General features: G+C 30.9%; 4 protein-coding genes across 4 annotated transcripts; 2 read left to right on the forward strand and 2 right to left on the reverse strand.

Annotated features, from left to right (window-relative positions):
• Positions 1–61: 61 nt before the first annotated feature.
• DFA_09642 (uncharacterized protein) lies at positions 62–4,283 on the reverse strand (the record flags this gene model as incomplete). The annotated part of the gene is made up of 13 exons (XM_004352244.1): positions 62–957; positions 1,041–1,454; positions 1,769–1,905; positions 2,007–2,127; positions 2,223–2,470; positions 2,568–2,636; positions 2,711–2,785; positions 2,902–3,024; positions 3,093–3,161; positions 3,241–3,522; positions 3,620–3,748; positions 3,926–4,055; positions 4,145–4,283. The coding sequence occupies 13 exons, from the start codon at positions 4,281–4,283 to the stop codon at positions 62–64; spliced, it is 2,832 nt and encodes a 943-aa protein (XP_004352296.1).
• A 143-nt stretch (positions 4,284–4,426) lies between these two features.
• DFA_09643 (uncharacterized protein) lies at positions 4,427–9,728 on the reverse strand (the record flags this gene model as incomplete). The annotated part of the gene is made up of 15 exons (XM_004352245.1): positions 4,427–4,523; positions 4,578–5,469; positions 5,538–5,936; positions 6,051–6,206; positions 6,258–6,391; positions 6,462–6,582; positions 6,671–6,918; positions 7,014–7,079; positions 7,153–7,227; positions 7,328–7,792; positions 7,881–8,111; positions 8,153–8,270; positions 8,332–8,406; positions 8,771–8,813; positions 9,189–9,728. The coding sequence occupies 15 exons, from the start codon at positions 9,726–9,728 to the stop codon at positions 4,427–4,429; spliced, it is 3,660 nt and encodes a 1,219-aa protein (XP_004352297.1).
• Positions 9,729–10,197: 469 nt separating this feature from the next.
• DFA_09644 (uncharacterized protein) lies at positions 10,198–13,420 on the forward strand (the record flags this gene model as incomplete). The annotated part of the gene is made up of 12 exons (XM_004352246.1): positions 10,198–10,318; positions 10,438–10,570; positions 10,670–10,849; positions 10,940–11,217; positions 11,289–11,355; positions 11,478–11,540; positions 11,612–11,680; positions 11,764–11,835; positions 11,933–12,001; positions 12,091–12,347; positions 12,426–12,546; positions 12,643–13,420. 12 exons carry the CDS (start codon positions 10,198–10,200, stop codon positions 13,418–13,420), a joined length of 2,208 nt encoding a protein of 735 aa, XP_004352298.1.
• Positions 13,421–13,543: 123 nt separating this feature from the next.
• Positions 13,544–16,846, forward strand: phg1b (TM9 protein B; the record flags this gene model as incomplete). Its single annotated transcript, XM_004352247.1, has 7 exons — positions 13,544–14,345; positions 14,634–14,942; positions 15,021–15,241; positions 15,316–15,616; positions 15,706–15,915; positions 15,998–16,556; positions 16,696–16,846. 7 exons carry the CDS (start codon positions 13,544–13,546, stop codon positions 16,844–16,846), a joined length of 2,553 nt encoding a protein of 850 aa, XP_004352299.1.
• Between the last annotated feature and the right edge of the window lie 216 nt (positions 16,847–17,062).

The raw sequence follows: 17,062 nt of genomic DNA on the forward strand, positions 1-17,062 counted from the left end.
CCTGTTCGAAAGAGAAAAACGGAGAATGCTTGATCAAAACAACTCCTGCACCTTATCTTTATTACACATCTTTATTAACCTTTTTCATTAGAATACTCTTGGCTGCTTTGAGCTTAAATCTTGCTGTATTACTATCACGAATATAGAAAGCCAGTGCAATGACCAATGCTATAAATACAGCACCACCAACAACACATCCAACTATAATCTTCCACGTGTTGGATGATGACGGTGAACAATCACTTTGTTGTTCCTTGTTGACGACCAATGCACTGAAATCTGGATCGAGAAGACAAAAAGTACATTGAGGTACATGAACTCCAATCAATGCCAATGATTCATTGTTGTTGTTTCCAATGATATTGGTTTGATTGATTAATTCATTTCTTGAAAATGTCTTTCTACCATCTGAATAGGAGTACGAGAGGAATCTACCATAGAATTGTGTATCATTCTTGATAACTCTTAAATAACTATCACTTCCTAGTATCTGTTCAAATGTTGGAATATCACTAGAGGAACATGATTCGATGGTTGATTGTTCATTGTTGACAATCGTTGAGAATACAACTCTGAGATGTGATAGAATCGATTGGTATTGCCATCCAGTGACATTTACTCCAACTTTAATACTATTTGCTCCAACTGATACAATACTATCTCCAAATGGTAATTGTCTGTCTTGTGTTGAATATTCAATCAATGATGTAACATTGACAATTGATGATAGTGTTGGATACAATGTTGAGTTGATCAACAATCTGTAATGTAGTGATGTAAGATCATCACCTGATTGATCTGTAACATTCCACTGATCGACAATTAACTCCTGTACAACATTATCATCAACATCCAACTCTTGAATTGCAACCAATGAGAAAAAGAATTTATATCCATCCAATTCAAATGTTGCAACTGGTTTTGTATCGTTTTGAACAAATGTTACATTTGGATTCTCTAAAGTAAAAATAAACAAATATATTAATATTAATTATACTTGATTATCATATTTGATTATAGTTATTTAAATTACAACATACTAAAATATCTACAATTATCATAATAATTTTGATCACAAACACATATTCCTTGGTCACTACATTGACCATGACCATAACAATTTAATGTATCTTCAATACATTTTTGTTTCAAGTCGATTGATGGTGGGAATGCAATACTAATGGCATTATTTAAATTGGTATTGAATCCATCCACTTGAACTTGTACTGATGCTTGCCCAGGTGGTAGTTGAGAGGAGGAGGAGGATGAAGATATTGTACAAATAATGGTAGTTTGATTCTTTGATGTTACTTGACATGCTAGAGTATTATTTAAAGTAACCGATGGTGAATTAAATGTATTATTTCCAAAATTACCATTCAATGTTAATGATTGTAATGTTGCACCTGATAATTGTGCTGATGATATCAATGGATATGATATTATTGGACTACCTATAAATAGATTATAAATAAAAATAATCATGGATTAATAATGATGATTAAAGAGAATGCTTTGGATTGGATGATAGGGTCAGAGAGTCTGTCATCTGTCATCATACCTTGAATACTTTGAAGGTATATATTTGACTTGAAATAGGGATTTGAAATAACCAAAGTATAATTACTTGATGGTATTTGATACAGTTGACATCTAATATTGGCAGAGTCACTGAAATAGATTGAGCAAGGGTAGCGTAACCCCTTGTCTAGTGACACTATTTCAATAGAGTGACTAATAAATGGATTGTAATCTAAACCAAGCATACTTATACTCATAAGTGCATTGTCGAATGATAAACCCGACGCCTTTATATCGGCAACCACAACCTTTGTCTCTAGATAATATTTGCCACTAAAATTGAATCCAACAGTTTGAGGAACACCCTTTTGAGTAAATGGGAATCTATATTATATATTACGACGTATAATAAAAATATTGGTATTATTATTATTATTATTATTATTACAATATAAACTAAATTATAATATAATAACTTGACTTACGAAATTTTAGTATTTGGGATCACCATTGTGTAGTTTGATCCAGGTTCCCATCCCAAGTTTTTGCCCGTAATCAAAACTTCTCCTTTAATTGACGGGAATATTTCTTTATCAAATTGGATATCTATTAATACATAAATATATATAACCCATATATTAGTATTAGTGGCCACTCTTTTTATCATTTCATCAATTAATGAATCAACAACAACAACATACCACAGTGAAAACCTGCAGGAGGTGGGATCGATGAAGAGAATCCTATATTTGCTCCATAGTAGCAGTAAAAACAATCTGGTACTTGTGTAATTCCAGTGTTTGCAACAAAAGCATAAAATGAACAAAAATTGGGAGTGAGAGAGCCTGTCATAAAAGGATTATAGACTAAATCCATCCATAGTCCTGGAGTAGCTGTTAAAAATGGTTCAAGTGGTAATACTCCTGTGAAATTGTTTGAATTAAAGGATCTTTCAAACATAAAAATAGAGTATATATTGTTAATATATTTAAATATGGGTTTCAAGTAATCGTAGTATTGATTTGATCGATTGATTGATTAATTACATTGCTTTTAAAGAAGATGGGAATGGAGAGCTTGGAAAATTGCCTACTATATTACTTTGAACGATCGCGCTATAGTATTGATTGAAATTAGAGAATTAGTTTATAATCCTCTTTCTTTACTTTCTTCGACTTTTTTTACATACATTGATTCTAAATTGGGTGTTAATGAATAATCAGTGAATGGGTAGATGACTTGACCTGGCGCTTGTCTCCTTACACTATAATAATAACATATAGAATTAATAATAATAATAATAATAAGATGGATTAATATTAATATTTTAAAGAGTGATGTGTACTGACATATAGGTATACATATGTGTATGTAACATACTAGTGTTTTAACAATGGATAGGCTGATATTTCACTTGGCACAACAGAGGTGTTGAAATATTGGGATAAATAGGTTAATTTTTTTGTATGTGAGATATTGATAATCACATTTCCTTGTATCGCTCTAGTAAGTAAGTATTCAAACCAAAAGATTAGAGTTAATTCATTTATATATCTTTTGTTTCAACTTACATTAAATCAATAAATTGCGATTTCAAATTTATCTTTGTAGTTTTTGAAACTGAATAGTCAACAAAATAACTAAAATACAATAAATAAATAAATAATAAACATATTATTAATTATTATTAATTATTATTATTCTAAAGTTTCAACTTACAAATTAGTCAGTGGCATTGTTATATCGAAAGATTGATCAGATTCTGGTGCCATTTCAATTTGCAGGTCCTTGATTGGGTAGGATTGTTGTTGTATTTGATCCCACATTAATCTCTTGAGAAAGGATGACTGGTGGAGTGAAAAGGTTGTTGCCAGTGGCATTGCTCCAAAGCTAGACACTTCAATTAGATTTGGACAATTTTGTAGTACAAAGTGTTTCAAAGTAACAAGATTGCTACCAAATGTTGGTGGTATGGTTGTGATGGTAATATCACTCTTTATACTATATATATATAATAAATATATATAATATATGCAATGATTAGTAAGAGTAAAGAATTAGAATTAGAATATTAGGAATAATGTCAACCCAAACATACCTTAGGTATTGTAATAGTGGAAACGATCCACTCAACATTGATAGTGTCGACGTAGGTATATTGGATTTATATCCTGCGCCAAAATTAATCGACATACTGGTTGCATATGGAAATGTCAATGATGTGATCCTTAAATCAGGTGTACCAACATCTCCATAGACTTTGGTAACCAAGTTACTTTACGTTGCGTCAAAAACAAAAACAAAAAGAAGAAGAAGAAGAAAATGAAGAGTTAGTATAGGAGGGATTAATGGTCATATGATTCTCTATCAATCTATCTATCAATCTATCTTTTCAATTACATACATTGAAACAATTCTGTACCCAATACCTTGTACATTGCTACAACTTATTTGCCCAGAGCTACACATACTGACTTGATCTTGTAGTATCTCTGTTATACCCATTTGACGAATCAACCAAATTGCTGAATCAACTTTATAAATATAATATGAAGAATGATTAGTCAACTAGTTGTCATGATAGAAAGGATATTACTATAGATCGTATTAATAAATAACATACGTTCATTTTGTGGAAGTGCTTGTGATGATACACTGACGACGCATAGTGATAATATAATAATGAAGACGGTAACAAAAATCGATGATAAACACACTCCACCTAAAGCTGAAGGGTGTCGATTATTATTATTTATTTTCATTTATTATTTGATTATCTCTTTAAACTACTACAGTATCATCAATAATATTAATCTTCTTTCGTCTCTTTCATTATCATATATTCGTCTTTTCGTAGAAGGTCAACGAGCATATAGTCTATATAACCCAAAACCCAGCAGATATTTTAATCTTCAGTTGAACCAGGTTTTTTGCATATGATTGTCTTTGAAGTCCAGGATGACGTGCATTGAATTTGTTTGGGTATACTATTATAGTGATTTCTTGATAATAAGAATATTTGGTTTATTTGTTACTTTATTTCTTTATTTATTTACACATCTTTATTAACCTTTTTCATTAGAATACTCTTGGCTGCTTTAAGTTTAAATCTAACTGAATTACTATCACGAATATAGAAAGCCAGTGCAATGACCAATGCTATAAATACAGCACCACCAACAACACATCCAACTATAATCTTCCACGTGTTGGATGATGACGGTGATGAACAATCTGATTGTTCCTTGTTGACGACTAATGCACTGAAATCTGGATCGAGAAGACAAAAAGTACATTGAGGTACATGAACTCCAATCAATGCCAATGATTCATTGTTGTTGTTTCCAATGATTTTGGTTTGATTGATTAATTCATTTCTTGAAAATGTCTTTCTTCCATCTGAATAGGAATACGAGAGGAATCTACCATAGAATTGTGTATCATTCTTGATAACTCTTAAATAACTATCACTTCCTAGTATTTGTTCAAATGTTGGAATATCACTAGAGGAACATGATTCGATGGTTGATTGTTCATTGTTGACAATCGTTGAGAATACAACTCTGAGATGTGATAGGATCGATTGGTATTGCCATCCAGTGACATTTACACCAACTTTAATACTATTTGCTCCAACTGATACAATACTATCTCCAAATGGTAGTTGTCTGTCCTTGGTTGAATATTCTATCAATGATGTGACATTGACAATTGATGATAGTGTTGGATACAATGTTGAATTGATCAACAGTCTGTAATGAAGTGATGTAAGATCATCACCCGATTGATCTGTAACATTCCATTGATCGACAATTAACTCTTGTACAACATTATCGTCAACATCCAACTCTTGAATTGCAACCAATGAGAAAAAGAATTTATATCCATCCAATTCAAATGTTGCAACTGGTTTTGTATCGTTTTGAACAAATGTTACATTTGGATTCTCTAAATTAAATAAAGATAGATTATTAATATTAATTATTATTATTATTTGTTTTGTTTTTAATACATACTAAAATATTTACAATTATCATAATAATTTTGATCACAAAGACATATTCCTTGGTCACTACATTGACCATGACCATAACAATTTAATGTATCTTCAATACATTTTTGTTTTAAATCGATTGATGGTGGGAATGGAACCATGATCAAATTATTGGCAGTTGTACTGAATCCATCCACATGAGTTTGGACCGATGCTTGTCCAGGTTGTGGAGTTGATAATAATGTACAAACAATTGTATTCTGATTCTTTGATGTGATGTTACAAGGTATAGTATTATTTAAAGTAACCGATGGCGTGTTGAACGTATTATTTCCAAAATTACCATTCAAAGTTAATGATTGTAATGTTGCACCTGATAATTGTGCTGATGATACCAATGGATATGATATGATTGTACTACCTATAAATAGATTATAAATAAAAAATACAAATTAAAATTAATGATTGTTTTTAAAAATATATATATTTATAAATATAAATATGTTAGAGACATCTCTGTCATATGTCATCATACCTTTAATACTTTGAATGTTTGTATATGTCTTTAAATAGGGATTTGAAATAACCAAAGTATAATTACTTGGCGGTACTTGATAGAGTTGACATCTAATATTGGCAGAGTCACTGAAATAGATTGAGCAAGGGTAGCGTAACCCCTTGTCTAGTGACACTATTTCAATAGAGTGACTAATAAATGGGTTGTAATATAAATTAAAGATACATCCAACTGCACCAGCATCAACCGATACACTCGATAGTTTAATATCGGCAACCACAACCTTTGTCTCTAGATAATATCTGTCACTAAAATTGAATCCAACAGTTTGAGGAGCTGTTATTGCAGCAAATGGGTATCTATATTATATCATGACATATAATTAGTATTAGTATTATTATAAACTATAGTAGATATTATTATACATACGAAATTTTAGTATTTGGAATCAACATTGTGTAACTTGATCCAGATGACCAACCCAAATTGTTACCATATATTAATGCTACCCCACCAATTGAAGGGAACACCTCTTTATCAAATTTTATATCTATATATGTAACCAAATAATAATATTAATATCAATCAATGGCGAGAATAATCAATTAATCAACAACAACAACAACAACAATACATACCACAGTGAAAACCTGCAGGAGGTGGGATAGATGAAGAGAATCCTCTGTTTGCTCCATAGTAGCAGTAAAAACAATCTGGTACTTGTGTAATTCCAGTGTTTGCAATGTAGGTATTAAATGAACAAAAATTGGGAGTTAGAGAGCCTGTCAATTCAAGATTATTGGTTAAATCGATTCCAAGACCTGTAGCAGCTGTTAAAAATGGTTCAAGTGGTAATACTCCTGTGAAATTGTTTGAAGAAAAGATTCTTTAAAACATAAAAATAGATTATATTGTTAATAAATATTTACATTTTAAATAGATTGATTGATTGATTTGGTTGATTTGGTTGTGATTAATTACATTGATTTTAAAGAAGGTAGGATTGGAATCTTTGGAAAAGCTATTAGATTATTACGACTCATTGAACTATATGGTTGTTGATAAGAATTATTAATATTAGAGAATCAAATTGATAGATAGATAATATATTATATCATACATTGATTGTAAATTGGGTGTTAATGAATAATCGGTGAATGGAAAAGTCAATGTATCTTTTACGTTTGATTGTTCACTTTAATGAGAGAGGAGGGAAAGGAAAGGAATGGGGTTAGATAATTGATGAAGGGATGGTGTATCTATTTATCTATTTATCTATTTATCTATATACATACTAAGTTATCAATGATGGATAAGCTGCAAAATCACTTGGTATAATTGAACTGGTGGTTTTGAGTGAAAGATATGTTATATTACTTGGATGACCAAATCGAGCGATAATATTACCTTCTATTGTAACGGAAGGAACAAATGATTTTACAGAGAGTGTGATCATATGTCCTCTTTCATTTGCTATTGCCAATATACCCAATGGCATGGTCAATTCAAAGGTTTCAATTGTACTCGATACCATTTCCAATTGTAATATGGTGATTGAGTATTCTTGTTTTTGTACCAAGTCCCAATTAATCCTCTGCAGATAGTCTGATTGACCTAGCAGAAACGTCTTTGCAGGCGACGCTCCAAAACTAGACACCTCTACCAAATTGGGTGCATTTAGTATGGATAACGTATTCAACGATACAAGGTTACTACCAAATGTTGATGGTATACTTTTAATGGTTGCATCATTTCTTATACTAAAAAAAGAATGACAAATGAAGAATAAATATGTATGTAAGTAAAGCAAAAGGAGGTTGAGGTTGAGGAGGTTGTTACAGTACATACGTTAAAGATCTTAATAGTGGGAACGAACCACCCAGTAGTGATAGAGTTGAAATGTCGGTGTAATAGGGTCGAGGTGTATTGGCATCAAAGGTAAGTGACAAAGATGTAATATAGGGAAAGGTCAAAGAAGTAATAAAAGGGCTTGGCTGTCCAACATCTGTAAAAGTAGTTGATACCAAATTTCTTTGTTTGTTTGTTTGAAAGAAAGGAAAAAAGGTTAGACTCTTTTTACTATTATTATTATTTCAATTATGATTGTAAACAACACATACATGGAAACAACGTGGAATGCACCATCGACGCTAGTACACATGATACCAGAACTACACACATTGATTGGATTTTGGCCATGTATACCCATTTGACGAATTAACCAAACCAAAGAATCGTCTATAATAATGTACATTTTAAAAGTTAATATGAATATTATTGTTATAAATCATGCACCTACATTCAGCTTGTGGAACTTCTTGTGATGATACCTTGACGACACATAGTGATTGTATTGTGAGTAGAATGACAACTACTATAAATATAAATCTTGTGTTCAATAGACACCTGACTGTTGTTGTTGTTGTTGTTGGACTGTCTCTATTCATTTATAAATACAAATTATATTCTATCTACTTCTACTATTTTATCTACTGATACACATGTCTCTACGAGAATGACATAGTTTGAATGCAACTCATGCATATGATCCAGATATTATGTCGTCACTCGTCGTCGTTTTTTCCTTTTGTTTTTGAGGGCTGCAAAGGTTGGACATATAACTTCTCATCTCACCTGGGAGCCATCCGAGTTACTAGATTGTTTGCACTACGACAAGCACTCTTAGTTTTAAAAGTGAGCCGTCACTTCTTCTTCTTCTTCTCTCTAGATTTATCTACTTATTACTACTTTAGTATCATGATAGATAACTAACTGTCCTCTCTACTAATAATAATAATAACAACAATAATTATCATCATCAAGATGTGGTGTAACTTTCTTCATGATCAAGTTTGTAAAGTAAAGAAATTACCATGGTGAGATACCCCCATTTCAATTAAATTTTATTAAAATAGTTTACATGATACTGAGAGGAGAATATATATATATATATTGTAGACTATTCTATAAACAAAGCAGCAGTAGCAAAAGCGAAGACATGGAAAATAAGGAATCCAATATCAACATACCATATTGTGCTTGGACCCCAATGAACCGAATAAATGGACTGTCCAGTTGTAGGTTAGGGGTTTTAAAAAAAATGATTATTAGTTATATATATTTTATATATTTTATATATACTTATATTGTACATACATTGGCATCTTTATCAATATTATTTGATCCATACAGAGACGAACAATAATTGATGAATTGGTGATCGATGGGTCTGTGACAATGTTGGAAATGTTGGAAATCGTTTGATAGTGATCTTGGCACATTTAGTATCAACATGACCCTCACTAGAATGAGCGAGACGACAACAATGCCACTAACCACAAACATTTTTGTAGATCTCCTGCTAGTATCAGCGAAATAATATGACAACCCGAGAAGTAATACAATCATAATCGCCAAAAAGGAGCAGTGAACGTTCAACAGTCCCTGGGTGTCATGGACGACTGCTGGATCGATGACTTGACTGGTTCCATTGAATGGGTCGGCTACTGGATACGTATTGATGGTTACGCCCGAATAGTATAGTTGTATATTGGTATTGATATTATCATTTTCATCAACTACACCTTGTACTTGTAAAGTGGTAGAATTAATTTCATACAATGGATATTGGAAATAGAAAATAGACATTAAAACATGCATTGCTATCAACCACATATAAAATATTGTCTCATCCATTTTTTTAGATGTAGTGTAGAAAGAAGAGTAGTGAGGGTATTTTAATATTTATATATTTATATTTAGGAATTTATAACCACCATATAAATACTCTTTTCCTGTCTTGTAAATTTTTTCGGGTTTCATCAAAAATTTTGGTAAGTTTATTGTGTTCTTATTAATAATTATCTTATCATTATATTCGATCGAGATGAATATAAATAAATAAATTAATAAACAAATAATAATCTTAAAGTTTAATTTAAAACGAGACAAGATCAGATTCAGGGAGCGACTTGTACGAAAGTTGAATAAAATCAAAAATGATATTTTAGGAGATACTATGAGCCCCATTCTTCGAATCAGTTGCTGTTGATATTGGATGCGCCAACTCCTCATGGAATCACTTGCAAGAACCATGATTCTCTCATTTATCATCACTCAAACAAACTCAGTATAGTATATAGATAGAGAAAATAGATTTACAATAATGATGAAGGCAACCTTCAACTGTACAACTCTAGGTATGATGTTAGTGATGACATTCATGTTATTGTTATTGTCATTCGCCCCATCTGGATCTAGTGCTTATGAGATTGATACACCCGAGTGTATGTAATGAAACTATCACGATCGTTCTATATACGATAACAATCAAAAACTAAAACACTCACCCACACCCATTGATCAATCATTGTATCGTTGATGTACCCACCTATCATTATTACAGTAAACTCGGTTATATGGTTCTTAAATCAAACAGGTAGTAGTGTTTCAAGAGATCCTAATGTATTTTGTACTACTATACCAGAGACTATTCGATGCGTATATAATATATCTGGTAGATACCATGTCTCTGCAATGTAACTACCTACTAGTAGTACTCTGGCTACTACTACTATATTAATCAGATTAAATGATAATAATGATTGTTAACATTTATACTTTATATATATTCATAGGATATTATATATATCTTCATATGTATCATCTGGACCAGCAGTGACGTCAAACCCAACACTCTTTTTCCCAAGGTTGACCGACATGGTCATTACATTTGCTTCAAATACTCATCACTCTACCAATGTTTCGACACTAGATCTTATCCAACCCAGTTCCTTTCCAGTGATCAATATAATATCGTAGGTATACACATAATGCATTTAATATCAAATTCTTGATTCACAGTATTAATAACAAACCAAAACTACTTCTATAATAATACATAATAGACTTTCAAATGATGGTACAATCTATCAAGTTCCACCAAACTTTGGTGCATCTATGCAGTTGACAACTCTTACTATTATTAATGCAGCCAATTTAAAGAGTGCGACGGTATCTTCGATTTTTGCCACTAGAGTCAACATTCTCAATCAATTCTATCTAAATGTGTTTTTATTTGGCTCTACCTTGAATACAAAAATTGCATCATTGTCAGTTGAGATGGGTGCATCACAAGACCTTATACTAACTTTGGATTCTTCGTCTCTTCCTTCCCTCAAATATCGTATGTTTCGAAAACTACCACCATATCAATAACAAAAATAACTAATCGTTTATATTTCATTTCCTTTATAGTATCATTAACCAAATATGACACTGGTAGTCTTACAGTAAACTGCTTTTCATCAACTATCAATACAATGTTTGTATTATTATTATTATTATTATTAATAGTACTATTATTACTTTCAAATATATTAGTACTCTCATTTAAATGGGTGCAACAAATGTATTAATCTAAATTATTATTAATATTATTTTTAGACTACTATCTGGTCCAACTACTTTGAATCTAAGAACACCCAATTTCGATCAAATATTTGATGTGTAAGTTAAAGTTGACAAGTACTCGGAATAATTAATACTTATTTATTTATTTATTAATTTATTTATTGTAGTTATTTAAATGGAATAGGTGCTACTTTAACTCCGACTGAAATTAGTTCCTACCCCAATTTAAAAACATAGTATGTAGATAAATAGAGATAGAGCCATATCAAGCAAGATTAATATTGATATTAATTAATTGATTTTTTATTTTTAACTCAAGCCGCGTTTTAAATGCTGCTAGTTATAATATCCCTTTCACCTCATTTCAATCAAATACTAAATTACAAGACTTGTAAATAATAATAATAATAATAATAATAATAATAATAATAATAGTATTATTTATTTATTAATGTATCAACTAACTTTTATTTATTATTTCTTTTTAGGTTAATATTAGATTCTGGAATTACATCATTACAAAATATGCCACAACTTCCAAAAAGTTTAAAATCTTTGTAAGTAACCCATCATGAATGACTAAATGAATGAATGAATGAATGAATATTTAACTTACACAAAATAATATTTCACTATCAAAATCTAGAATTTTGATGAGGAATAACATACAAGGACAATTACCATTGGATATTTTCGAAAAGATTCCACTAGAACCTAATACTTTTACATTTGATATCACATTAAATCAAAACCTTTCTGGTAGTATAAGTAAAAATTTTTGCAACTACTTTACATATATTGCCAACACATCGATCACATCAGTACCTGATTGTTTCCATTGTTATAATGATTATCAAGTTGGATTCTCATCATCTGTACCACTACCTCCTAATTTCTCATGTGGTAGGTATCTCCCCAAAAAAAATGAAATAATATATCATCGATCTTACTCAACCCTCTTCTTCTTCTTCTCCATTTTAGATATTCGATTTAATGCATTGGTATTTCCAATCATCAATGGAAGCACAATCGTAGAAGGTTCCAATTTTGGGTGGGTCGCTCCTCAAAACTATACCATGCTTGTTCCCAATTCAAAGTTCTTGTATGTTATGTTAACACACAAACAATAACAATATTGTTGTCAACAACAACAACAAAATTAACTAATTTGTTAATAATATTAATTTATTTTTTTTAGATACCACAAAGCACCAGCAGTAGGAACTTATCAAAAAGCAGGATTTGTAATTGGAACAAAATACTATAAAGAGGTGAACCTTATCGAATCAACCATCTATTTTGTGTTGAACCCATTTTCATTTGATGCAAGTAGCAATCGTTTGACCATCTCATTCAACTTTATCAATAATCAAGCTATACACACGGTGGTTTTAATGTCTCGTACTGTACCACAAATGTACTATCCATGTCAGCTGAATGTGTTTAATGATAGCACCATTGAGTGTACTCTGGATCAATTAAAATCAGGTACATACGAGGTGACAGTATCCAATGAATTTAACCAAATGAAAATGGATACTCCGTCGATTACCGCTACCAACCAAGTCACCTATCCATTGGTAACATCGGCACAACTATCTGAATCATCATTACAATTAACATTGTATGGTGGGTTTGGTGTAAACCAACTCAATTCACCAACTGTAACATTAAATAATACTCTAGCATGTCAAGTAACATCAAAGAATCAAACTACCATTATTTGTACAATATCTTCATCCTCCTCCTCCTCTCAACTACCACCTGGGCAAGCATCAGTACAAGTTCAAGTGGATGGATTCAATACCAATTTAAATAATGCCATTAGTATTGCATTCCCACCATCAATTGATTTGAAACAAAAATGTATTGAAGATACATTAAATTGTTATGGTCATGGTCAATGTAGTGACCAAGGAATATGTCTTTGTGATCAAAATTATTATGATAATTGTAGATATTTTAGTATGTATTAAAAACAAAACAAATAATAATAATAATTAATATTAATTCTATCTTTTTTAAAAATTTACTTTAGAGAATCCAAATGTAACATTTGTTCAAAATGATACAAAACCAGTTGCAAACATTTGAATTGGATGGATATAAATTCTTTTTCTCATTGGTTGCAAATTCAAGAGTTGGATGTTGACGATAATGTTGTACAAGAGTTAATTGTCGATCAATGGAATGTTACAGATCAATCAGGTGATGATCTTACATCACTTCATTACAGATTGTTGATCAATTCAACATTGTATCCAACACTATCATCAATTGTCAATGTCACATCATTGATTGAATATTCAACCAAGGACAGACAATTACCATTTGGAGATAGTATTGTATCAGTTGGAGCAAATAGTATTAAAGTTGGTGTAAATGTCACTGGATGGCAATATCAATCGATCCTATCACATCTCAGAGTTGTATTCTCAACGATTGTCAATAATGAACAATCAACCATTCAATCATGTTCCTCTAGTGATATTCCAACATTTGAACAGATACTAGGAAGTGATAGTTATTTAAGAGTTATCAAGAATGATACACAATTCTATGGTAGATTCCTCTCGTATTCCTATTCAGATGGAAGAAAGACATTCTCGAGAAATGAATTAATCAATCAAACCAAAATCGTTGGAAACAACAACAATGAATCATTGGCATTGATTGGAGTTCATGTACCTCAATGTACTTTTTGTCTGCTCGATCCAGATTTCAGTGCATTGGTCGTCAACAATGAAAAGGTCGATTGTTCATCATCATCATCATCCAATACATGGAAGATTATAGTTGGATGTGTTGTTGGTGGAGCTGTATTTATAGCATTGGTCATTGCACTTGTATTCTATCTTCGTGATAGTAACTCTACAAGACTAAAGATAAAAGCTGCCAAGAGTATCTTTATGAAAAAAATGAATAAATAATACAAATAAATAAATAAATTATTAATAAATATTCTGTATAAATAATAAATAATAATTGTAAACTTGATACCTTGTTGTTTGTGGTCCATATGTCTCTCTGGTGAAAAACTAAAATTAAATAATAATAATTTAACACAAACCCCATCCCAACCCCATTCATCATTGTCAATATTAGTTGTCTTGTTTATAAACAAGACACAAAGAGAGAGATATACTTATACTTATATATATATATATATATTTATATTTATCATTACAGTAAAGATGATTATATCAAGATCATTCAATTCAATGATGATGGTTATGACATTGTCAGCTGTGTTGATGTTGTTTGTTATCAATATTGATACTGTCAACTCAACAGCTAAGGATCACAAGTATGAGCATGGTGATGATATTCCATTCTATGTGAATAATGTCGGACCATACTCTAACCCAACAGAAACATACGAATACTATTCTCTACCCTTTTGCAAACCAGAACACATCAAGCATAAGAAATCAAAGTTGGGAGAGATCCTTCAAGGTGATTCTGCTGTATTATCTGATTATAAATTACCTTTTAAAAGTATGATAGATTATTAGTAACGTAAAGAAGTATTTATACTTATTCTCTCTATCTATATTTATCTATCTATATCATTAGCAAACTTTCAATCAAAGGTATTATGTGAAATGACATTAACAAAAGAAAACATTGATACATTTAAAAAGGCGATAAGAGAATACTACTATGCAGAAATGATTTATGATGACCTACCTATATTTGGTCATATTGGTACATTCCAGGATGACCCAACCTCTCCAGCAACTAGATATGTACTATTTACTCATTTACCATTTAAAATTGAATTTAATAATAATCAAGTATGTAACAATAATAACAATAAGATATATTCTATACAGTTAGTTAACTTTAACTCTTTGTTTTTTTTGTTTAGATTATTAGAATTGAATTGGATACTAATAATATTGAAGGAGTTGAATTGGCAGATCAAGAAGAATTAAAGATTCAAATTACTTATGCTGCATCATGGACACCAAGCGAATATCCATTCTCAAAGCGTATGGAATTGTATGAAGACTTTTTCCCAAAGGAATTACAAATTCATTGGTTATCAATCATGAACTCTTTCTTTTTGGTCATTCTCTTGACTGGTTTCCTTTCCATTATCATCATGAAGATTTTAAAGAATGATTATTCAAGATACTCAAAGACTGATGATGAAGAAGAAGGTGATTGTATGAATCAAAAAAAAAGAAAGAGAGAGGAGCAAACAATTATTGATGATAAAGAAATTAAATTGACCTCTTTTTATTTTTATTTTTAGATCAAGAAGATTATGGATGGAAATTGATTCATGGCGAAGTATTTAGATTCCCACCTCACAAGAATCTATTTTCAGCATTCTATGGTATTGGATGGCAATTTATTATCATTACAAGTGCTATTTTATTGTTATCATTATTTGGTCTTTTCTATCCAAACAATGGTGGTAATATGTATACTGCTGGTATTATATTTTATGCTTTAACTTCTGGTAAGTCAATACCTACCTACTACATATCCAATCAATCAATTGATCACTCTCTAATCTTTTTTATTTATTCAACTAAAATTAGTTGTATCTGGTTATCAATCATCAAAAATGTATAAAAATATGGGAGGAACTAAATGGGCATGGAATATTGTTCTTTCAGCAACATTGTTTATGGGACCATTTATCCTTGTAGCATTCTTGTCCAATACGATTGCTGTGACATGGCATTCTACACACGCCATTCCAATCTTGACCATCATTGAAATATTAACGATTTGGATATTTGTTGGATTCCCATTGACTGTTGTTGGTGGCATTGCAGGACGTAGATTTGCTCCACCACTCGAGGTGCCATGCAGAACCAAAAACTTCCCACGTGAAATCCCACCCATTCCATGGTATCGTAGACTACCATGCCAAATGATGATGGCTGGCTTCCTTCCCTTTTCCGCCATCTACATTGAACTCTTTTACATCTTTAATAGTGTCTGGGGACACAACTCTTACACACTCTATGGTATTCTATGTGTAGTCTTTATCATTCTCCTCATCGTAACTGCCTGTATTACAGTAGCCTTTACTTATTTCCAATTATCAATGGAAGATCATCGTTGGTGGTGGACTTCATTTATTAATGGAGGGTAAATATAAAAAAAAAAGACAAAAAAAAGACAAAGACAAAAAGAATCTTCCTTGTACTTACCCTTTTTCTTTTTCGACTTTTTTTAGATCAACTGGTATATTTATTTATATTTATAGTATTTTCTATTATATTTATAGATCTCATATGTATGGATTATTGCAAACAACCTTTTATTTTACCTATATGTTTATTGTTTGTTTATTCTTTTTCATCCTCCTTGGAACTGTTGGATTTGTTAGTTCATTTATTTTCGTAAAGAGAATTTATAAGAATCTAAAATCTGATTAAATCATAATCAATCAATTAATAAATCAATTCAATTTAAAAACCATATTTAATATTTTAATTTTTTTAGATATGTTTTATTTTGGGGATTTTTAAAGTTGGTTGTGGAGTCCTACATAATATACAGTTTGGTCCAAGATTTGTTATGTTACGAGTATTATTTTGGTTATTATTGTTTTGATGATTATGATGATGAATTTGATAAGAGAGTGTTTTGGT

This window comes from Cavenderia fasciculata (genome assembly GCF_000203815.1).
Source record: "Cavenderia fasciculata unplaced genomic scaffold Scf_EU5ZYIE01EUG8B-5, whole genome shotgun sequence".
NCBI classification, from domain to species: Eukaryota; Evosea; class Eumycetozoa; order Acytosteliales; family Cavenderiaceae; genus Cavenderia; species Cavenderia fasciculata.